Below are 24122 nucleotides of genomic sequence, written 5' to 3'. Positions count from 1 at the left end.
GCCCTAACCTCTTCAACCTTTCCCTATAAATCAGATCATTAAGTCTCAAGAACATCCTTGTAAATTTTCTCAGCACTCTTTCAATCTTATTGAAATCTTTCCTCTAGGTAGGTGACAAGAGCTACACACAATACTGCAGATAAGCCTCACAATGTCCTACACAACTTCAACATGACATCCCAACTCCTGGACTCAATACTTTGATCTTTGAAGGCCAACGAGCCAAAAGCTCTCTTCATTTCTACTAATTTATTATGTATTCCTCACTCAAAATTGTATCAGAAAGAAATGTTTAGAAATCAAAAATGTCATAAAAACAAATAAATGTAAGTTGGGAAAAAGATGGTTTAATTGTCCATCCTGCTAAATTCACTGAATAAATTGCATTAGAGTTATTGTGATTATTTTTTATTTTCAAAAGTGTTTTGGTCTGATCCTTAGACACATAATAAAGTTCAAACAGACAATGGCAGGGAGATTGGTTACAAAATGGAACAGGTTAAAGGTCGTTACTCAGACAGACACGATATATGAAGCAATTCAGCTCAAGGATTACACCCAGCTCCGCTGGCATTCACTGTTTCCGTAAACAGTTCCAACTGTGAATTGGTTGCACATTTCAAATTGCGGGGGTATAGTCAGCAAAGAAAACAATGTCAGAATAGATTATAGAATGTAAATTTCAATGTGGTAGAGTTGCCAAGTACTCCAAGAAAAAATAGATCCAATTGTGGTTGAGAAGCAGAGGGATTTGTGGTTACAAGATAAACAATTCCTTAAAAGTGGTGACACAGGTGAATAAGATTGCTGGAAAAGCTGACCAGTAAGTGGGGTTAGAATGTTTCACACTAGTAACATATATTTATAATGCTTCGTGGCCATGGAGTCCCTTTTGTGAACTTCAGTTTTGAATGCTATTTACTTACTTTTATTGTTGGCATGATTTGCTTTTTACCCTCTCTATATATTGGGGGGGGGGGTCGGTGGTCTTTTTTTTAATGGGTTCTGTGGGTTTCTATGTTTTGTGGAAGCCTGTAAGGATTGTTTACAATATACATACTTTACTAATAAATGAACTTGGAACTTTGATGCACTTCAGGTGATTAAAGAGGTTTTAAGGTTAGACCTAACGGAATACAGAAGACAATTTCAGTGGCCACATAAAAACAGCCTAAACAGAGTGGATGTGGAGAGGGTGTTTCTAATAGTGGGGGAGTCTCAGACCAGAGAGCTGGGGCATCCCTTCAGAACAGAGAAGAGGAATTTCTTTAGCCAGAGAGTGATGAAGCTGTGGAATTTATTGCCACAGATGGCTGTGGAGCCCAAATCACTGGGTATATTGAAAGCAGAGATTGATAGCTTCTTGATTAGTAAGGGCAGGTTATGGGGAGAGGGCAAGCAAGAGGGAAAGTAAGTCAGCCATGGTTGAATGGTGAACCAAATGGCTTAATTCTGCTCCCATGTTTCATGGTCTTAGGTGTAAAACCGATTTAACTATTGGTACCAAAAAAGAGACGGATTGGATTGGCTGAGGGTGGCCTCTGTAGGAATAGGAAGGTTGACTAATAAACTAGTGCAACCCCTTAACTTTACAATGGCTTCTGATATTGAAGATGAAAAGAAGATGTTTTCAGTCCAGTGGGAGGTTGGAACTAGGAACCTCAAATATATGAGGCCCTTCGTTGGCTGGAGTTGACCACGGATGTTGTGTCAATAGACAATAGACAATAGGTGCAGGAGTAGGCCATTCAGCCCTTCGAGCCAGCACCACCATTCACTGTGATCATGGCTGATCATCCACAATCAGTATCCAGTTCCTGCTTTATCCCCATCTCCCTTGATTCCACTATCTTCAAGAGCTCTATCTAACTCTTTCTTGAAAGAATCCAGAGAATTGGCCTCCACTGCCTTCTGAGACAGAGCATTCCACAGAACCACAACCCTCTGTGTGAAAAAGTTTTTCCTGAACTCCGTTCTAAATGGTGTACCCCTTATTCTTAAACTGTGGCCTCTGGTTCTGGACTCAGTGTCCCAGCTGACTACATGATACGCAAGCCAGGGCAGTAGGACATGGACAGCAAGCCGTTGCCACTGTAGCAGGTGCCCCTCCTTAACACAGCCGATGAATCCAAAGGAATAGTAGAGACCGATACAGTTTAGCGGCAGGAGTTGCCAGTCAGCATTGCACTCAATGTAGGGCTGCCTTAGGGACTCCAGCTCTGAATTTATTCCTGAAACCTTCCCGATGAATGGGTAGAGCCGCAAGGCAGCTGAGGTTTGAAATTAGAGTTTTCCTTCTCCTAGATGAGCTGCCAACCACGGCTAACCAGCCCCATCAGCCCAAAGCAACTGGCTTTAAGGTGCCAGTCTTCTGCCTTCGCCCTTCTCCTCAGTAGAAATGGTTTCACTGGGCTAAGTAGCTAAGCCACATGTGAAGGCAAGGAGGTAGACTTGGTTGGCAGAGACTTTTTGAGACACACACCATTGGGAGCATTTAATAGGGAATGGGAGCTTCTCCCCACTACCACCCCCACCACCCTGCTATAACGACGTTAAGGAACTCCTCAAATATAAGAAACCAAATAATTTGGCAGAGTTAAGAATCCCAATAATTCTTTTAAGGGAATTCAAAAGAAGCGTCTTTTCCCAGAGAACAGTTGGAATGTGGAATGTTTTCCTCAAGGAGAATTTGAAGGGACTAGAATGGATGTCTTTACAAGAGCACCAGATCAGTAGAGGAAAAAAATAGGATTAGAAATTGTGTTTACAGATATAAATAATGAAAAGTAATGTGAAGATGTATACAGCACAAACACCACCTTGGACTTCGTTGGGCTGAATGATCTCTCTCTGGGTTGTAAACACCACCTAATTTCGTGCCACATTCTTCAGTTTCAGGCTGCCTCTACCAAACTTAACTTGCAATGTTATCTACAAGTAACAGTCTGTAGAATACTAAATCAATTCGAAAATGGTCATGCAAGGCATTGCACAGAGGATAGTGTCATTTAAAATGTTCTTGCTTTTTTAAAACCTAGAAATCAAAGAAAGAAGCTATTTGATTCAGACTGACAAAGTTTTTTTTGTTTAATGTAAAGTCAGGATAATTAGGAAAGGACTGTTTTCCCATGTTGTGTGGGTCCTGGAGTCGACCAAGGCTTCCACACCCTCTGATCCTTTAGAATCTCTTCACAGTTGGACACTGGGGAGAGTGTATGGGATTCCCTTTACCACTGAGTATTGGGTGGAGAGATAATCTTTCACAGTTTTGGTCCTGGCCCTTGTCGCTCAAGTAGGAGCTTCATGAAGAAACTGGAGCTGTACCCGAAAGAGCATCTTTGGGATTACGAGGCAAAGAGGAGTAGATCTCATCACAGTTGGATGTTGAGAGAGGGAATGGGGATACAGGTAGATGATAGCTTTCAATGGTCAAGGTGAGGTAGATTGATGTTGGGATAAGATTCCATCTTAATGAACAAGAGGTCCATTCAATAGTCTTATAACAGTGAGATAGAAGCTGTCCTGGTTCCAATAACAATGCAGAATGAAGTGTCACAGCTACAGAGAAAGTGCAGTGTATATAAACAATAAAGTGGAATCATAACAAGGTAGATTGTGAGGTTAAGAGTCCATCTTATCATAGCGTAGGGCTGTAAAAACTGTCCTTGAGCCTTGCTGACATGCGCTTTCAGACTCTTGTATCTTCTGCCTGATGGGAGGGGGAGAAGAGCGAATGTCTGAGGTGCATGGGGGGGGGGTCTTTGATTATGCTGGCTGTTTTACTGAGGGGGTGAGAATGGTAGACAGGAATCCATGGAGGGGAGGGGAGGCTGGCTTCTGTGATGTGCTGACCTGTGTCCACAACTCTGTGCGGTTTCTTGCGGTCCTGGATGGGCTAAGCCACAATGCATCCAGATAGGATACATTCTGTGGTACGTCAGCACAAATAAGTGAGATTCATTAGGAATATGCCAATTACTTTTTCTGGGTTGATTCACACCCACACACTTGGTGTGAGTCAGAGGCCTCAGGAACAGGATCTGTGGGCAAAGACCAGGAGACTTCTTATAAATTACTGAAAATTCTGGACACTTTCTGATCACCTTTACTTATACAATTCTTCTCTTCTTCTTCCACCAGGGGACACAGAAAATTTGCCTTCCTTATAGCCCTACAAAAACACTTTCTGTCAAATCTATTCTAAGGTACGTAGCCCTCGCATTATTGTGGCATTCTCTCTGTCATTTGACTTCCACCATTAAGAGCTGGCCCGCTGTTGAGGGGGGATTAATCTGCATTGCTGGACTATGATGTCCTGTGTCTTCTGCATCACCCCCCTCTGGTATGGCTGCAATTCAGTAATGCTTACAGCTGGTAGAACATAGGCAGAAGAAGTTGGTCCTCAGTGGAAGTCATAGGATAGACTTCATGGCCAAAAACCACTTCCTCCTCCAGTGCCTTCCTAATTATTTGTTACATCTGTGCCAAATTCTTTAAGCTAATGATGCCTAATTAGCTCGCTGCTACCATTGGGTAGGAGGTACAAAAGTCTGAAGTTTCTGATCACTAGGTTGAGGTGTAGTTGTTACCCCACAACCATCAAGATACTGAACCATTGTAGATGGCTTCACTCATGTCAGCTCTGTCCTGATTCTACAACCTACAGACTTATTCTTTAAGGACTCTACAGCTAATGTTTTCAGTGTTTATTTATTTAATGCAATTTGTCATCTTTGCACGTTGGTTGTTTGTGGGTCTTTGATTGTGTATAGTTTTCATAAATTCTATCGTATTACGCAAGTTTTCTGTAAATGGCTGCAAGAAAATAAATCTAAAGGTAGAATATATTGACACATATATAGTTCAATGATAAATTTACTTTGACTTTAATTACACTAATTCCTTTTGCCCGCACATGTTCCTATTCCCCCCAACTTGCATACTAGCATGCCTATCTGAGTCACTTAAACACCTCTATCACCACCACCCTGATAGCACATTCCAGGCATCCATTGCACTGTAATAAAACTTGCCCCACCCGTCACCTTTGAACTTCCCCCCTCAGCTTAAATGCACACCCTCTAGTATTAATTCTTCCCTGGTAAAAAAGGTATGGTCTGCCTGTCTGCGAAGTAGACACGATAGGCTAAATGGCCTAATTCTGTTCCCATGTCTCATGGTCTTACCCTTTAAGAATGAGGACGCACTGATCTTTCTTTATTGTAACATTGTCTACTTCATCTCTATTGAAATTAATTTCTTCCTAAAGGTAGCCCGATTCTCTTCTCTTTATCCATTTCCAGGTCATTTGTTCTACTCACAAATTGCATATACAAACTCTTCACCATTGTATCATCAGTAAATTTAGCTGCAGTCATCAGTGACACACACAAAATGCTGGAGGAACTCAGCAGGTCAGGCAGCATCTGTGGAGAGGAATAAAAAGTCAACGTTTTGGACCATGACCCTTGGTTATGACTCAGAAGTAAGGGGGCAGAAGCCAGAATAAGAAAGTGGGGAGGGAGTGGAGGGGAAGGAGTACAAACTGGCAGGGATAGGTGAAGCCAGGTGAGGGGGAAGGTGGGTGGGTGCCATTGACTTTTAAGCTATTGAGACCCCCTTATACTCCCCAGTTACAGCTTGCCGACCTGAACACAATCTGTTTTTCCAATACTCTGTTTGCTTTAAAGTTAATGAGACTAATATATTACTCCCAATAACTGAAGCTCTTAGAGTAACAAGTTGAATTTATTGTTCTGTGCACAAGTCTGGTGAGGTATAACAGCATTACAGGCACGCGGGTACAGAAAACACACAGATTGAGAAATTATTCATACTTTGTACAAGACTGTGAAGAAAGAAGGATTGTGCAAAGAAAGACATTGGTGCAAATAAAACACAATCAGGGAATTTATAGGGGCACATTATCAAATGCCTTTTGGAAATTCAAAGTGCACCACATCATTACCACCACCGTTATTACCTAAAACAGATCAAATACATTTGCGAAACAGAATTTCCTTTTCATCACAACCACATTGCCTCTGCTGATCTTATTATGAAATTGTGGTACCAGCTGCTATAATGGTGCATGTTTCAATTTTCTGTCCATTGCAAGTTTTATGCTTGGGACTTGGTTGAACATCAGTAATTTCAGAAATGTAGAGACTAAGGGAGAGGAATCTCAGTCCCAACCACAAGACTCAAAAGCGGTTACGTCCCCCAAGCCGTCAAGCTAATCAACACCCATCTGTTAACCCGTCAACCCGTCACACCATCACTACATCCACATCAGCTAAACAAGAGAAAATCTGCAGGTGCCGGAAAACCAAGTAACACACACAAAGCTGCTGCAGGAACTCCGCAGGTCAGGCAGCATCTATGGAAAAGAGTAAACAGCCAGTGTTTTAGGCCAAGACCTTTCATCAAGACTGGGAAAAGAAGATTTCTCATAGAGAGATCTATCCACATGAAGTGGAGCCACTCCTTGAAACTCCCCCATGCACTGCCACTCCACAGTTACTTGTAGGTTGCATTTTATAAGATTGCTTTTATATTTATGTTTTTATGCTTGTTGTGTTTTTGTTTATGCTACATTGGATTCAGAGTAACAACTGGTTTGTTCTCCTTTACACTTGTGTGCAGGAGATTGACAATAAATAATCTTGAATCTTGAATTTTAACAGAACAGCAATGCAAATCACTCTGTGGCCACTGTATTATGTACCACTTGTACCAAATAAAATGGCCACTGAATGTGTGTTCGTGGTCTTCTGCTGCTGTAGACCATCCACTTCAAAGTTCAGCGAGTTGTGTGCACAGAGATATTCTGCACACCGCTGATGTTTGCCTTCCTGTCAGCTTGAACCAGTCTGGCTATTCTCCTCTGGCCTCTCAAATTAACAAGGTGTTTTTGCCCAAGAACTGCCACTCGCTGAATGTTTTTTGTTTCTCACACCATTCTCTGTAAACTCTAAGTACTGTTGTGTGTGAAAATCCCAGGAGATCAGCAGTTTCTAAGATACTCTGGCCACCCCATCTGGCACCAGCAATAATTCCACAGTCAAACTTACTTAGACCACATTTATTCCCCATTCTGATGTTCGGTCTGAACAACAACTGAACCTCTTGACTATGTCTGCATGCTTTTATGTGTTGAGTTGCTGCCGCGTGATTGACTGATTAGATATTTGCATTAACGAGCCGGTGTACAGGAGTACCTAATAAAGTGGCCACAGTATAGAACGCGATATTCAGAGAGTTAGCATAGTTCCTCAGAGAATGAAGTCATTGGGCAGGTGCACATTACGTTGCACGTGGCGTTTTAGTCACAGTTATAGTACTTGCAGGAATGACCTGCACTGAACACCTTTGTCAATCTCCATATTGTTTTACAGTGCCATGAACCTTGATAAATTTGAGAAAGGCCCCAGGGAAATATTTACTCCAGAAATACAGAAGGTAAGATCTAGATTATGGATTGCTTTGTACTTTACATTTTAATCGCAATGTCCTACTTTAAATAGAATCTGTCTACAATTTAGACTTCATATTAGTACACATTTTTCGGTGTGTGTTATTCAGAAGTAGGAATCCCTGTCTCAGATAAGTTCCGATTTGGCATGAGGAAGACAAGAGATTCTGCCGATGCTGGAGTGCCAGAGAGACACCCACACAAAATGCTGGAGGAACTCAGCAGGTCAGACAGCATCTATGGAGAGGGATAGTCAACGTATCAGGCCGAGACTTTTCATCAGATGATAGTTCCACCTATCATCTTGCCAACTTATACTCCTGCTACTCCCCTCCATCTTCTTATTCTAGGTCCTGCCTCCTTCCTTTCCAGTCCTGATGAAGGATCTTGGCCCGAAATGTCAACTGTTCTGTGTGTATTAGCTTGAGGAATCTGTACTGAATGAGTTTAAATTCTGTTTTGCTGAAGTTCTTCCCAAAAGTCCTGCAACGATGGATGCCTGTTTATTTTGTTCTTTTCGCTGAAAGTATATTGAAGAAAGAGATTGAGAAATGATCCAATCCATTGAGTACACTTGGGGTTCCCTTCCCTTCCAAAGTGAGAACCACAGGACTACAACATTTCTATATAAAGTTCTAAAGTTTCCTTGCTGTTAATGAAATTGAATAAAGAAATGTGATATGGATGAAGTTGATTGAACCCAGAAATGGATAAGGAAGGGTGGTGGCTCTGGTGAGAAGGGAAGCAGATTCATTTTGAAAAGGTGAAACTTTTATATTGATTTTACAACTGATTGATGGCCTTTAGACTTGGAAGTAGCAGAAGTCTAAGGTGCTGCCAAAGCCTCATGCTCCTCCCTTTGTGCTTGACAGGACTTGCTGGTTCTCGAGGAACAGGAGGTAAGTGCGAAGATAATGACGAGGCCTCTCGTCCAGTGGACATGGCTGACCAGACATTACATGGCCGCATCTAACTGACTTAAAATTGGTACAGATGTTTAGGCAAAAAGAGAGAAGTGGCTGATAGAGAAGGGTAGAGGGATGGGATAGGTGAGAAGAGGGATATGAGGAGGAAGGGGAGGAGGGGGGTAGAATGATAGGAAGAAGTTACAGGAGATGGAGGCGTGCAGTAGGAGGGAGGTGTCAAGGGAATGATTGGCTAAGGGGGAGTGTTACAATGTGAGTGAGATATGATGGGGAGGGAGGTAATAGGTGAGGGATGGATTGCTGGGAGAGGAAGGGATGCGGGGGAAATGGGTCACAGGAGGAAGGAGGAAGGGAAGTGGGAGGGAGGAGGTGGGGAAATGGAAGCATTATGAGTGGAGTTGGTGGTGATGGGAGAGATTACAGGTTGGGAAGGTTGTAGGGGAGAGAATGAGGGAGTGAAGTTATGGGGGGTTACAGGGATGGGAAGGTTACCCTGGAGAGGAGAGCTACAGCAAAGGATAATTATGGGGGGTGATTACAGGAAAGGGAAGGTTATAGAGGAGAAAAGGTTTATAGGGAAATAGGGGAGAGAAGGGTAATGGGGATGTTACAGGGGAGGTAAGGCTATAGGGGAGGGAAGGTTATTCTTCCCCAGGGCACCACTGCTCAATACAAGAGGACATGGCTTTAAGGTAAGGGGTGGGAAGTTCAAGGGGGATATTAGAGGAAGGTTTTTTACTCAGAGAGTGGTTGGTGTGTGGAATGCACTGCCTGAGTCAGTGGTGGAGGCAGATACACTAGTGAAGTTTAAGAGACTACTAGCCAGGTATATGGAGGAATTTAAGTTGGGGGCTTATATGGGAGGCAGGGTTTGAGGGTCGGCACAACATTGTGGGCCGAAGGGCCTGTACTGTACTGTGCTGTACTATTCTATGTTCTGTGTTATAGCAGGGGATAACTATGGGGGTAGGAAGGTTACAGGGCAGAAAGGGGCTATGAAAGGAAGTTATGGGGGGACTACAGGAGAAGAGATTGAAAGTTACAGGGGAGGAATGAAAAGGGAGGGAATACAGAGGGGAGGGGTGCATTAGGAGGGAGGGTTTACTAGGGAAGGGCAAGGTACAGGGGAAGTACCAATGGGGTTGGAGAGGCCGAGAGGAAGAAATAACAGAGCGATGTGGGGGTACAAGGGGAGCAAAGTTAGCAGTGGGACAGAGCTGGAGGAAGACTGAGACGACATTGTGCAGACCAACAGGGTCGGGGAGCAAACATTTCAGAACAAGAGTGGAAAGCAGGTTAGAGGGGGATCTTAGGGGCACCAGTTGGGGGCGATAGAGGGGTATCTGAGGGGGAGCAGTAGAGGTGGATAGAGAGTGATAAGGAGAAGCCATCGAGGACTAATTCTATGCCAGGAAGAAAGCATTGGATGGAATCTGTACAATTCCCCTCCCTCTTATTGTACACCCCCATCCCTGTAACCACTCGCTTTGCGCTCCTGCTCTGTAACTCTCCCTCCCCTGTAACTTGCCTTCTTCTATAATGCCCCTGTAAATTCCTACCCCCCCCCATAACCCTTCTCTCCCCTAAAACCTTCCCTCCCCTGTGATCCATACAAATGGATGAATGGGGCAGGGATGGAGATAAGGCCTCACTGGTAAGTAGTTAAGACAGTTTTACCCTGGGGGGGGGATGGTGCAGTGGGATAATAAGTGGAGAGATTAGGGATATAAATGTTGGGAAGGGATGGCAGATGGAGGGGAGAAAGGGAGTGGGTTTTGGGAAAGAGAGTGGTTACAGGGGAAGGGAGGGAGAGGTACAGAGGAGCTCCAGGGTTAGGGGTAGGGAGGGCAAGGCCAGAGTGGTGGGGGTGAAGTCAGGGCTGTGGGAATGAGTACAGAGGGAGGGGCTGAGGACCAGTAACAGGTGATGTGAGGGAAGGGAGTAGTGGGGAGGAAGGGGAATAGGAATATTGGGAGAGATATGAGTTCTGGTGAGGAGGATGAGTCCGTGGATAGGGACAGGTCCAGAGTGAAGGGGAGGGGGCTACAGGGGGAGGGTCGGGGAGGGAGTGCAGGTGAGGAGTAGGTACGGGGCAAGGCATGCTTACAGGGGTACAGTGTGTAACGGGATGCCCCAACTCTAGGATGGGCCTGGATTGTTCTATTAAACAGAGAACACCATCTCCCCGTGTGTTTGGTTTTAGCTAAATAATGCCATAGTAACAGACAGCCTTCCAGGCCCCAGAGGATAGAATGAGCTCATTGTTTGGAACATGCTCTCCTGTAAACAACACTATTATCTGACTTAATGAACAAGCTGAGAGGCTGTTTATCTTGTCCTCAATATGTTCTTCATATAAAGCTGTTCCATTTAGCATTTTGTAAACTATAATTTTCAATCTCAATTGCTAGGTTTCATAACATTGCGGCATTGTGTGTAATAAATATGACATTGCGTGCATATTATTGTGAGTCTCTGAACTTTTTGTCCAACTAGGGTTCAGTGAACTTTAAGTTTGGAGTTCTGTACGCGAAGGATGGACAGCTCACAGACGATGAGATGTTTAGCAATGGTAAGTGAGCGTATGTGCATTCATGTGTATTAGTGTGTGTGCATGTATATCTGTGTGTATATTGCATCAGCTGCCTTTGGGAGACTTCGGCGTAGAGTCTTTCAGAAGAGGAGCCTTCGTCCCTCCACAAAGGTCGCCGTATACCAAGCGGTCTGTGTCACCACCCTCCTTTATAGCTGTGAAGCTTGGGTAACCTATAGCCATCACATCAAGTCCTTGGAGCGCTTCCACATAAACTGCCTCTAGTGCATCCTGGGAATTACCTGGCGTGAGCGGGTGTCTCACACTGAAATACTTGTAAAGACCAACTGCAGGAGTATTGAGGTCTGATCACCCAGTGTCAGCTGCAGTGGCTGGGGCACGTGATAAGGATGCCCCCATGTCGGCTACCCCGCAGGGTGTTATACGGCCAGCTACATCATGGTCGACGCTCAGCTGGAGGGCCGAAGAAGCGCTATAAGGATCAGATGAAGAATGCTTTAAGGAAGAGCAAGATCAGACCCGAGGACCTGGAGGATGTTGCTGCTGACCGTACCAGTTGGCGACAGCTGTGTAGGGACGGGGTTCGTAGTCTGGAGATGGAAAGAGCAACCAGAAGACAGCAGAAGAGAGCCAGGAGAAATGCAGCCATGGGTTGGCACCATTACCACCACCACCACTATCACATGTACATGTCCCACCTGCAATAGAGCTTGTGGGTCCAGGACAGGACTGTATAGTCATCAAAGATCTCACCGTTAAAGGAGTGGATGTCGTCATCGGATTCTGATGGACAATCGAAGAAGAAAAATATTGTGTGTGTGTGTGTGTGTGTGTGTGTGCGCGTGTGTGTGCGCGTGTGTGTGCGCGCCATGTGTATCTGGGCAAAGGTTCAAAGGTTCATTGTCGAAAGTATGCATGTACTACACAACTCTGATATTTGTTTTCTCCAGATAGCCATGAAATACAGGAAGAAAAGGCATCAACTACCCCCCCCGGCATGAAAAAGAAAAAGAACAAAACTCAAAAAGACCCAAAATCCCCAACTCCTTCCCCCCAACAGGAAACAAGGCAGAGACAATAGCATCAAATTCATAACCCCTCCCCAGCGGGAACAAAAACAGTGGCATTAACAATCCCCAACCCCCTCACTCACAAAACTGAACAACAACAGTAGCATCAAAACCACTAACCCCACCACACACACAAAAAATTAACTGATCACCCACCCTCCAATCAGCCACAAGAAAGAAAACACTGAAAAACTAAAGGAGACCAAGATAAAATACATTTCAATAGCCACTTAAATCTCTGAATATCAAAAACATCTTTCCGTCAACGTACGATGAGAGTGGCCGCACGAACTCAGTCCTTCCATGAGAGTGACCATGCTGGTTCCGAACACCGCCGATCAGGCTGCTGAGCGTCGTCGCCCTGGTGGCTTCCGTTGGGAGCGAACGCTGGCCAGGCCCGAAAGCTACCAACATGCTGCTAACCATCATTGCCCCAGTGGCTTCTGTTAGTTGTGATCACTGACCGGGTTCGAATGCTGCACACCCATCTACTGACCGTCATCGCCCCAAGTGACTGCTGACCCTCTCCGCATTCTCCTTGATGCTGCAATCTCCCTCACCGCTTTGAGATGGAGTTATTTACGATCCTGCGCCTTGTCTTGGTCTTTTCCTCAAGTCAGCTTGTGTTCTCAGACCTTTTCGGGCGCCCATCGCTGGTCTCCACAAGGCAGCTATCCAGACCCAGCATTCGTCCCTCCCCATTGCTCTCCCTCCTGGCACTTACCCTTGCAAGCAGAACAAGTACAACACCTGCCCCTACACCTCCTTCCTCACTACCATTCAGGGCCCTAAACAGTCCTTCCAGGTGAGGCGACACTTCACCTGCGAGTCTGTTGTGGTCAGAAACTGATTCCGGTGCTCCCGCTGTGGCCTGCGGTATGTCGGTGAGACCTGATGCAGATTGGGAGACCGCTTCACCGAGCACCTACGCTCCACCCACCAGAAAAAGCGGGATCTCCCAGTGACCACCCATTTTAATTCCACTTCCCATTCCCATTCCGATATGTGCATCCATGGCCTCCTCACTGTCGTGCTGAGGCCACATGTAGACTGGAGGAACAACACTTTACAATATATTCCTTTTTGGATAGCTTCTAACCTGATAGCATGAACATCAATTTCTCAAACTTCCGGTAATGCCCCCCAGCCCTCTGCCCTCCCTCACCATTTCCCATCCCCCTTTCCCTCTCACCTCATCTCCTTGCCCACCCATTGCCTCCCTCTGGTGCTCCTCCGCCTTTCTTTCTTCCATGGCCTTCTGTCTCTTTCACCAATCAATTTCCCAGCTCTTCAGTTCACCCTTCCTCCTCCAAGTTTTATCTATCATCTCTCCCCTCCCCTCACCTTTTAAATCTGCTCCTCAGCTTTTTTCTCCGGTCCTGCTGAAGGGTTTCGTCTCGAAATGTTAACTGTACTCTTTTCCTCGATGCTGCCTGGCCTGCTGAGTTCCTCCAGCATTTTGTGTGCGTTGCTCGGACACAGCAGAGCGCTAGATCATTTGATCAAGTTCCACACTGTATGTCACAGGCTCCAACAATTTCTGAACTAAAACAAGAGCAGAAGAATAAGCGGGAGGCAGAGAAAAAGTGAAATAAGTTAAGAGATTGGCTATCTGGAAGATGTTGCCCGAGGAATCATTGTTTGCTGGTGGCACATGACCGGAAAGAGTGTGAAGGAGAGAGAGAGAGAGAGAGAGAGAGAGAGAGAGAGAGAGAGAGTGTGTGTGTGTGTGTATCACTGTGTGCATCTCTGTTCATTATAGCCAGCGATTTGGAACTTCATCAGTTTTTCACCACAGCTTTGATCCTTGGCCTCCTCCTGAACTTAATTACAGAGTCATTGACTGATGCAAATCAGAAGGAGACTGTTCAGCCCTTTGAGCCAGGATTGATAGCCTTGCCTGGCTGACAGCTCTCTCAAGGGAAATGATGATTTGGTTTTAAAAAGAGATGCTAATCAGAGAACAGGATGGGGTAGAGACCAAGGCTGTTCGACCGCTCATCATTGGAATGTTGGGCACAGTTTTACAGTGCTTCTGTTTTTGGTTTAGGGAGATGGATCTGTTGAGGTTAAGTCTCACTAAAATAACTGAGGTTCTTAACTTCATTTACCTAATTGCAAAAAGGATTTAGAGCATAGGATAAGCTGGCACCTCACTGGGAGATGGCGAGGTCATCTCCTACTCTTATAATACATCTTCTTAAGTTTGCTTTAAGAGAGGAAATCCTGTGATTATCTGATCTGCGACAAGATTTTCTTTCTGCAAGTGTTTGTGTGTCCAGTATTTTGTCATTAAGTATAATAGGCTTTCTGTTTTCATAAACACAAGAGATTCTGCAGATGCTGGAAATGTTGAGCAAAACAGAGAGAGTGCTGGAGGAACTCAGCAGGTCAGGCAGCATCTATGCAGAGGAATAATTTGTCGCCGTTTCTAGTCGAGGAGACCCTTCATCATGACTGGAAAAGTCGTGGTGAGAAGCCAGAGGAGGCATAGAGAGAGTGGCCAGCCAGCACCTTTTTTCCCCAGAGTGAAAATGACTAGTACAAGAGGGTAAACATGAGGAATTCTGCAGATGCTGGAAATTCAAGCAACACACATCAAAGTTGCTGGTGAACGCAGCAGGCCAGGCAGCATCTCTAGGAAGAGGTACAGTCGACATTTCAAGCCGAGACCCGACAGTCCTGACGAAGAGTCTGCTGCGTTCACCAACAACTTTGATGTGTAATACAAGAGGGCATAATTTTAAGGTGACTGGAGGAAAGAGAGGGGAGATGTCAGAGGTAGTTTTTGTACTCACAGAGTGGTGGGTGCATGGAACGCTCTTCCAAGTATAGTGGTACAAGCAAACACAGTACTGTACAAAGTACTAGGCACATATATATATCTAGGGTGCCCTAGACCTTTGCGCAGTACTGCAGTAATTTTATGTATTGCACTGTACTGCTACCACCAAAAAAAAACAAATTTCATGATATATGTGAGCGATGATAAACCTGATTCTGATATGGGTCTCTATTGTGGACTGAGAGTGGGAAGGGGACAGGGAGAGGGGAATCATTTTTGGGAAAAGGGGAAGAGAGGGGAGGGAGTGGAAAGCACCTGAGAGATATTCTGTAATGATCAATAAACCAATTGTTTGACCATGCGTGGTGTCTCAGGGCTGGGTGTGTCTACACCTGCACCACCCCCTGCCCCTAGCGCTCCTTCTCTGCCACCTGTCCCTCACCTCTCCTGCGGGGCTCCTCTCTTGCCTTTTCTAACACCCTGTGCTCTCGGCAGATTTACAAACTCGCTGTCCGCTTCACGTTGACAAATACAGTACTGTGCAAAAGCCTTAAACACCATAGCTTTTTGCATGCGCCTAAGACTTTTACACAGTATTGTGCATTAGGGACATTTAAGAGACTCGAGGAACATAGATGGAAGAGAGATGGAGGGCTGTGGAATGGAAACATTAGGTAGATCTTAGAGTAGGTTAAAAGGTTGGCAGAACATTGTGGGCTGAAGGGCCTGTACTGGGCCTCACTGCCCTGTTCTACGTATATCAGCTGCTCTCAGAGTAACTTCCAGCAAACAATACAGTCACTATTTTACTGTGAGAAACACAGCAGCCAGCTGTTGTACTCCAGGATGAAAATGGACACGCAACCTGTTTCTGTTACGTTGATTAAGGGGTAAACATTGGCTGGGGCACCTTTTAAACCTTTCCCCTCTCACTCTAAGTGTATGCCCTCTAGACTCACCTACTCTGGGGAAAAAGGCAGGCCATCCTCCTTAGCTATGCCCATCACGATTTTATAGGTCACCACTTAAGATAGTGATGAGCTGAAGGGGAGCCAATGAGTTGTGATGTTCCCGTGTGCCTCGTCCCTCCAGGTGAAAGAGGCTCCAGATCTGGACCACAATGGGAATCTGATCCCCAAATTGGGACTGGGATCCTGAAGGACCGGAGCACACATTTTTTCATGTAGGAAGTGAGCTCACGAGAAGAATGCTCACCTTGTGATTACTTCCTGCAGCTTACACAGATGCATAAATTGGCTTATCTACCTCAAACACGGAGAGAGACATCCTTACAGTTAGAAATGGTGGAATTTGTGTTTACAGAGTTGGGTGGTGTCTTGGCCCAAGGAACTTCTGAGGGGAGGATGTCCTAATCCACTCAGCTCTCTCTTTTGTCTCCACTTTTGTGACAGAAACTGGAAGTGAATGTTTCCAGAAGTTTCTCAATCTGATGGGCGAAACAATTACGTTGAAGGGATGGATCGGTTACAGAGGAGGACTCGACACAAAAAGTAAGCATTGTACCATGTTCTGTGGGGCTGTCAGATGACACACAAAACCAGCAAGAACACTGGATGTCCAAACAATGTGTCAAGCCCACTCCCAAATGACATTGCTCTGGATTGGTTTCATTAGTTCTGCTGAACCTTGAAAAGGCAAGACTGAGTACGGCGGGATGAGGTCAAATTAAAACATGTGGGAATTTCATTGGTCGGGCAGGTATCTGTGGAGAGGGAATCTCAGGATCCTGTAAAGTCATCAGGGCAAAATATCCAGAGTTACATGGAGATGCAATATGGTAGCAGGCCGTTGGCACCTGGGTCCTTTCAACCATATACCACGCGTCCGCACTAATCTTCCATTTATCCAATTTTTAGCTGCCCACACATTCTCATCAATGTTGACACATTGGATTCTACCAATTTGTTTTTTAAGATTAGCTTTACTTGTCACATGAACCAAAACATGTAGTGAACTATGTCGTTTGCGCCAACGACCAACACAGCCCGCGGATGTGCTGCAGGTAGCCTGCAAGTGGTACCAACATAGTATGCCCACAATTTACTAACCCTAAACCGTAGGTCTTTTTGGAATATGGGAGGAAATTGGAGCTCCTGGAATGGTTATAGTGGAAAGGGAGGGAGGGGAGGAGGGAATTTCGACTCAGACCTTGAGAAGCCTGCGTCAGGCATTTTCATGCCTTGCAAGGCACAGATTGGAAGTCTGTGTGGGGCGCCACTCCTCACACAGACACTAGAGCAATGTGTGGTTAAGTGCCTTGCTCAAGGACACAAACACGCTGCCACAGCTGAGGCTCGAACTAGCGACCTTCGGATCACTAGATGAGCACCTTAACCACTTGGCCACGTGTTATAGGGAGAATGTCCATGACCCCTTACAGACAGTGGTGGGAATTGTGATCAGTGGAGATGCTGTACTACCATGCCACCCACATCCTGATAACACACACCAATTAGCCTACCAACCAGGGTGCCTTTGGCATGTGGGAGGAAACTGAAGCATGTGAAGAAAACGTATGTGCTGACTGGAAGAGCAATCTCCACAGCTTCCAACAAGAAGATTGAACCCAGGTCTCTGGTGGCGTGAGGAAGCAGCTGTCCCAGCCGCACCACGCTACCACCAGGCAATAGAGTGGACTGTGGCGGTTCTGAATGGAATCGAGAGCATTTAGCTGTTTAAACACCAGTAAGTATGTCCAAGAAATATACACGTGCACTTAGAAGCAGGGATGTTTTTTAAACAGCAAAATGTGAGCCATTCCATCCATAATCTCCTCAATGGACTCAAAATGGAGAAGGCCTTTGTCCTGTTGAGGTTTCGCATCCACTTTTTTAACTTGTGTTTTTAGAAAACTATTTGTTTTTACTTCTAAAGTTGTTGTATATATTTTAATTTTATATTTTAATATCAATTGTTGTTAAACCTGCCTAAATATCAGAGGCATTGAAGATTTCATGGGTGGTGGGGTGGAGATACGTCCCTACCAAAGGAGGTGCAAGGAGCTCCTTCCTTCTGCTAGCCTGCAGGTCACCCTTGGGTAAGACGTAGCACCTGCTTACCCCACCTCTCCACCCGCCCCCCCCCCCGATCAGGGTCACATGAAGCCATGGGACCAGGTGGTGGATGGTCATTGGAGAAGCTGATGCACATCACAAGTCCTGGCTGTGTGATCACTGACGCCAGGCAGACAATCTGTGAAGAGTATTAATATTGGATGGGGTCACCTGTCTTGCTGTCTTGTAAAGACCCTGCCCAGAAGAAGGCAATAGCAAGCCATTTCTGTCGAGAAAGTTGCCAGGAACAATCATGGTCATGGAAAGAGCAACAGTGTGAAGGGAGCCTTCGCCACAGGCAACGACCCCTCGCTCAGTAGACAGGTTAAAGATAATGGAAGACCATGATCGCCTACATTATATGATATGGCACATAATGATGACGGTGATAACGATTTAACATTTCAGAAATCAGTTCCAATTTTGAAGCTGGAGATAGTCTAAAACTCACAAGGGGTTTGAGAGCATGGATGCTTCATTGAACCTGCAAGATCCTGTTGTCATTGGAGCAGTAAACCATGGATGTGATAATCTGAGGGCAGGGGGCATTTTTAGTAAACACTTGCCCAGAATCTCGGCTTCTTTATCCACTTATGCTGCCTGTCTTGTAGCAACTTTTGAGAATTTACCAGTTTTCCTTTTAGATTTCTGGCTCTGGAGGTGCGTTGCATCTGTAAGTCTCTTAGAGGTCTTTGTAATGGATAAGTGTTATAAGAATATTTTCACTGATCCAGAGTTTAAAATCTACCATTATGATGTCGACTATTTTGGACTGAAATTTCTCACAGCGAGCAACGCTCTTAAAGCTCAGAGGACCATGGACCTGCAGTTGAGTGTCATTGGGCCGAGGCTGCACGATTGTTGAACGTAATGGGAGATGCATAACAGTGACTGTCAGGGCTGGGTGCATGATGGAGCTGAGGTAATGGTGGAAATGGCTTTAGAATCTGACTACACTGATCCTGCTTCTAATTCTCATGATTTAATGAGAATGTAATTATATACCTCTGGACCAAATAATTGCCAGTTCCCTGGCTTCCTGCCAACATGAAGCCCATCTGGCATGTTGTGTATAGATTCCAGTCAGGCTGGCTTTGTCTTGATGCAGGCTTTGCTGTATCCAGATCCAACCTGTGTGTTCATGATTTAGACTGGGACCAGACAATGCAATGCATTGATGTGTCTGTCATACTGCCATGGTGATTGTGAAGCTTAAAGCAAGGTGGCTATTGTGCTCAACAGTCCAAGGCAGCTTTGCATTATTCATTATGAGCCAAACAGCAGCTGCCTCGAACTTGGACGGACCACAGAACCTTTTTTGCAGTTCTCCCTCTCTCTTCCCTCAAGTCTCTCTCTCATCACCCCTTTCTCCCTCCCTATCTCATAATTCTCTCCCCATCTCTCACCGTTTCTTTCATCACTTCTCTCACCTGCCCTCCCGATCTCATTCTCTCCATCTCTTTGCCTATCTCTCTCTCATCACCTCTCCTCCTCCCTATCTCATCTCTCTCTCTATCTCTCTTGCTCTCTCTTTCTCTTTGCCTTTATGTCACTCTTTCTCTCTTTCTGTTTCTCACCACCCTTCTCACATCTCTTTCACTACACCTCTTTCCCTCTTCTTCTCTCGCCACCTCTCTCCCTCTCTTCCGCTCTCGTCTCTCTTTCCCTTTTAATCTCTCTCTCTTGCCCTCTCTCACATATTCCGAAGGCAAATGATCAGGGTTAGTAAATTGGTACTGGAGGCATGGCGACAGTTGGGGGCTGCCCCCAGCACATCCTCGCACCATGTTGGTACGAGCTCCTTACAGACAGCGGCAGGAATTGACCCCGGGTCAATTTTACAGCTAGCACTGTAAAGCACTGCACTAACCGCTGTGCTACTGTGCCACTGACTTTCTGAGCCGCGTGACAAACTGCCGCACCTTCTTCCTGAGGAGGGAACAATAGTGGGTCGGTAACATTAGGAAAGATTTCCACTGCGATTCAGTGTGATGATGCCTAAGGCAATATGCTGGTCATGATTTTTGGTGCTATATTGTAACGTCAGCTTTCTTTGTGTTTACAGATGACACCACGGGGATTCACTCTATCTACACCGTGTACCAGGGGCATGAAATCATGTTTCACGTCTCCACAATGCTTCCATACTCGAAAGAAAACAAACAGCAGGTGACGTGCCTCTCCACTGCCTATAGCCACGGGCTGAGAGGTGTAGGATTGCGTGGAGTACCGTTGTGTGCTAGTTTTTAAAGTTTAGCTTTATTTGTCTATTTTTCCACATTGTTTGTCAGTGATTTGGATAATGGAATTGATGGCTTTGTGGCAAAGTTTGTGGATGATACAAAGATAGGTGGAGAGGTAGGGAGTGCTGATGAAGCAACATGATTGCAGCAGGGCTTAGACAAATTGAAAGAATGGGCAAAAATAGTGGCAGTGTTGGGAAATGTTTGATAATGCATTTTAGTAAAAGGACCAATAGTGCGAACTATTACCTAAATGGGGAGAAAGTTTCAAACATCTGGGGAGCAGAAGGACTTTGGAGTCCTTGTACAAGACTTCCAGAAGGTTAATTTACAGGTTGAGTCTGTGGTAAAGAAGGCAAATGCAATGTTGGCATTTATTTTAAGGGGAATAGAATATAAAAGCCAGGAGATAATGCTGAGGCTTTATAAGACATTAGTCAGGCCACACTTGCAGTATTATCAACAGTTTTGGGCCCCATATCTCAGAAAGGGTGTTGTCCAGAGGAGGTTCACAAGGATGATTCTGGGAACGAAGGGGTTAATATGGGGGGAATGTTTGGCAGGCTTGGACCTGTACTCACTGGAATTTAGAAGAATGCGGGGGGGGGATCTCGTGATGGAGTGGTGGAGCAGACTCATTGGGCTGAATGGCCTAATTCTGTTCCTGTGTCTAATGGCCTTATGGTTTTTGTCCTATGTAAGTTGAAACGAACAGTGAAATGTGTCGTTTGCGTCAGCGAGCAGCACAGTCTGAGGATTGTGCTTTGGGAAAGCCCACGTGCTTCCAGTGCCCATGCAGCATGCTCACAACTTACTGGCCCTAACTTTTTGGAATGTGGGAGAAAACCTCAAAGTTTGCACAGATGCCTGGATATCCCTGCAGCTGAGAGGAATTTCCAGCATGTTCATTCTCGCCGAAAATCCTGGAATTTCCTCTCAGTGCGGGAATACGCATGATTCTGTGAAAACGTTAGGGCGGGGCAATTTTCATCTGGCACTCGTGCGATCAAATTCCTGGGTATAACAACCAAAGCGAGTAGTGCCAAATAGAGCTGTGGTTTAGTCAACGGCACCCTTACCCCTCAGTCGAGCCCCTGTCCAAGGCTCTGAGCATGACAGACATAAACCAAGGCCCAGCCTGACCTCAGGTGGACGTAAGGGATCCATTCTGCCACATATTCAATGTCAAGCTGCAGGAGTTGTGGTCAATTTTTATCCTGTAACCCACATCGCATGGCTCGTAGATTATCTTACTGCTGTGTGTGGGACCTTGCTGTGTACAAATTGGCGTCTTGTTTCACCTGTTGTAATAGCTTATACATCAATGGCTGTAAAGGACTTCAGGGTTCAAAGTTCAAAGTAAATTTATTATCAAAGTATGTCACCATATACCATACTGAGGATCATTTTTTGCAGGCATTTACTGGAAAAATAAAAAAAATACAATAGAATTTATTTTAAAAAGCTATTAATAACAAAGAATGACAAAAAATTGTGAAAGAGAAGACAAATCATGCAAATAATTAAAAATAAAAAAATCATACTGAGTTGTGGAGTCCTTGAAAGTGAGTCCATAGGTTGTCGAATCAGCTCAGAATTGCAGTGAGTGAAGTTATCCTCTCTTGTTCAGGAGCCTGATGGTTAAAGAGTAATAACTATTCCTGAACCTAAGCCTGCACTGCTCCCTGTTACTATTGATGGTGAGGGCATGGATTTGGTGAACACCTACAAGTACCTGAGGGTGTACCTGGATGACAGACTTGAATGGAGCACCATCACAGAGGCTGTGTACAAGAAGGGTCAGAGTCACCCTCTACTTCCTGAGGGGACTGAGGTCCTTTGGAGTATGCAGGCCTTTGCTTCACATGTTCTACCAGTCTGTTGTCACCAGTATAATCTTCTATGCGGTGGTGTGCTAGGGCAATGGCATCAACACGGGTGATGCCAACAGGCTCAATAAACCGATTAGAAAGGCTGGCTCTGTTGTAGGAGTCAAACTGGACTCACTGGAGGCTGCAGTAGAACAAAGGACCCTGTGGAAAACCCTGGCAATTCTGGACAATGTTTCCCACCCTCTGCATGCCACCTTGGCTCAACAGAGGAGTGCTTCTAATAATAGACTCAGACAACTGTGCTGCTCCAAAGAGTGTGATATGAGGTCATTCTTACCCTCGGCCATTAGGCTCTATAATGAGTCAACCTATAGCCGGGGAGGTGATGACCTCCTCTTGTTAGATTGTTTGTGGTAACTTATATTTTATTCCTTCTACTTCTTTTCTGATATTTATGTCTGTGCACTTGTAATGCTACTGTGACACTGTAATTTCCTTTGGGATCAATAAAGTATTTATCTGTCTATCTAGTGGTGTGGTACCTAAGGCTCCTGTACCCCCTGCCCGATGGTAGTGGTGAGAAGAGAGCACAACCTGGATGCTGGGGGACATTTCACTGTATGCTACGATGCGCATGTGACAAATAAAGATAGTGTCTCTTTAAAAATAGTTTCACAGTCCCATTATGCTGGATTTATCACAGTAGTTTAAGTTTAATCTCCCTGGCTGTTGTGGTGGGGGCGGCAGGATAGTGTAGCAGATAGCATAACGCTTTACCATACCGGCAGCCTGGGTTCATTTCCACCGCTCTCTGTAAGTACGTTCTCCCCGTGACCACGTGGGTTTCCTCTGGGAGCTCCAGTTTCCTCCCACAGTCCAAAGATGTGGCTGTTAGTAGGTTGAGCGTAATTGGGCGCCATGGGCTCGTCGAGCCGGAAGGACCTGTTAACGTGCTGCAACTCTAAGTAAAAACTGTCTGCTTCTAGCTCTGCAAATGAGAGCTAGGAAACATCCGAAAAGTTACCGAGCAACACACATAAAATGCAAGCAGACTTGATTGAGTGAGGCTACAACCAGGGGTCACGGATTAAGGGTGAAAGGTGAAATATTTAAGGGGAACCAGACGGTGAACTTCTTCACTTAGAAGGTGGTGAGAGGGTGGAACAGCTGCTAGCAGAACTAGTGGATGTGGATTTGATTTCAATATTTAAGAGTAATTTACATGAAGTCCTGATGAAAGGTCTTGGCTTGAAACAGGGACTGTTTATTCATTTGCATAAATCCTCCCTGACCTGCTGGGTCCCTACAGCATTTTGACTGTGTTGCTCTGGATTCAGCATCTACAGAACCTCTTGCATTTTAGAGAAGATTCTGAAATGGTTTCTGAGAAAAACTTCCCTTAGTTGAATTGAATGCCATGAAATGAATCAAATTTTTAAAAATGTGTTTTCTTTTTACTATCTGCAAAGTTAAAGCAATTATGCTCCTTAGGCTTCCTGTGGCAAGACGCTGCCCATGTGTTCTGTTCGCAGAGTAACGGGGATGCATTCACTGTAAGCTGTCGAGTTAGTGGGTGCCAGGGGAAAAGAATAAGGAATGAGTTTTGATGAAATGAGATAAGGCATAGACTGTATCCTTTTACATTGTTTAATTCACAAATTAGGCAAATACAATAAAGTAAAATAAAAACAATTTCTGAAAGCCCTAAGAGACAAATTAAGTCTGATTATTGTTCAGCAGTTTAGCCTTCCTCTGTGTTTCACTAATTACTTTGCACTTTTCGCAACTGGCAGTGCTTTCATGTTAGCTGTGCTTTGGCAAGTGTCAGTCTTAACCTTATCGTCATTATTTCACACTCGGATCATTAAGGACTTTCAGTGAAAGACATCGGAATTCTGATTGGAATGGATGCTGGTAAGCGTGGAATTGGAGATCTGTTGATCCAGTGCTGCTGATCGTCAGTGGAAAGGGTGAGCAGCTTCAAGTTCTGAAGATCTAACAACTTTTTGATGCAGTTACAAAGAAGTCATGACAGTGGCTATATTTCATTGGGAGTTTTGGGAGACTTGGTATGTCACCAAAGACTCTCGCAAATCTCTTCAGATATGCCGTGGAGCGCGTTCTAAATGGTTGCATCACTGTCACAGGATTGGAAAAAGTTGCA

At 45.0% G+C, this 24122-nt stretch overlaps 1 protein-coding gene across 3 annotated transcripts in view; it reads left to right on the top strand.

Annotated features, from left to right (window-relative positions):
• The window catches only part of garnl3 (GTPase activating Rap/RanGAP domain like 3), a 488036-nt gene that overhangs the window by 306431 nt on the left and 157483 nt on the right, over nt 1-24122 (top strand). For 2 of the 3 annotated variants that reach the window (XM_063073433.1, XM_063073432.1), the window contains exons 6-11: nt 4141-4205; nt 7398-7461; nt 8347-8373; nt 10897-10972; nt 16222-16320; nt 19949-20052. In XM_063073433.1, coding sequence (XP_062929503.1) covers nt 4141-4205; nt 7398-7461; nt 8347-8373; nt 10897-10972; nt 16222-16320; nt 19949-20052 — 435 coding nt within the window. The remainder of the gene's footprint in view (nt 1-4140; nt 4206-7397; nt 7462-8346; nt 8374-10896; nt 10973-16221; nt 16321-19948; nt 20053-24122) is intronic. The other variant, XM_063073434.1, reaches the window with a different exon arrangement.

The sequence above is a fragment of the Mobula hypostoma genome, chromosome 21 (genome assembly GCF_963921235.1).
Source record: "Mobula hypostoma chromosome 21, sMobHyp1.1, whole genome shotgun sequence".
Taxonomy (NCBI): Eukaryota; Metazoa; Chordata; class Chondrichthyes; order Myliobatiformes; family Myliobatidae; genus Mobula; species Mobula hypostoma.
This window is presented reverse-complemented; position numbering and strand designations above follow the sequence as displayed.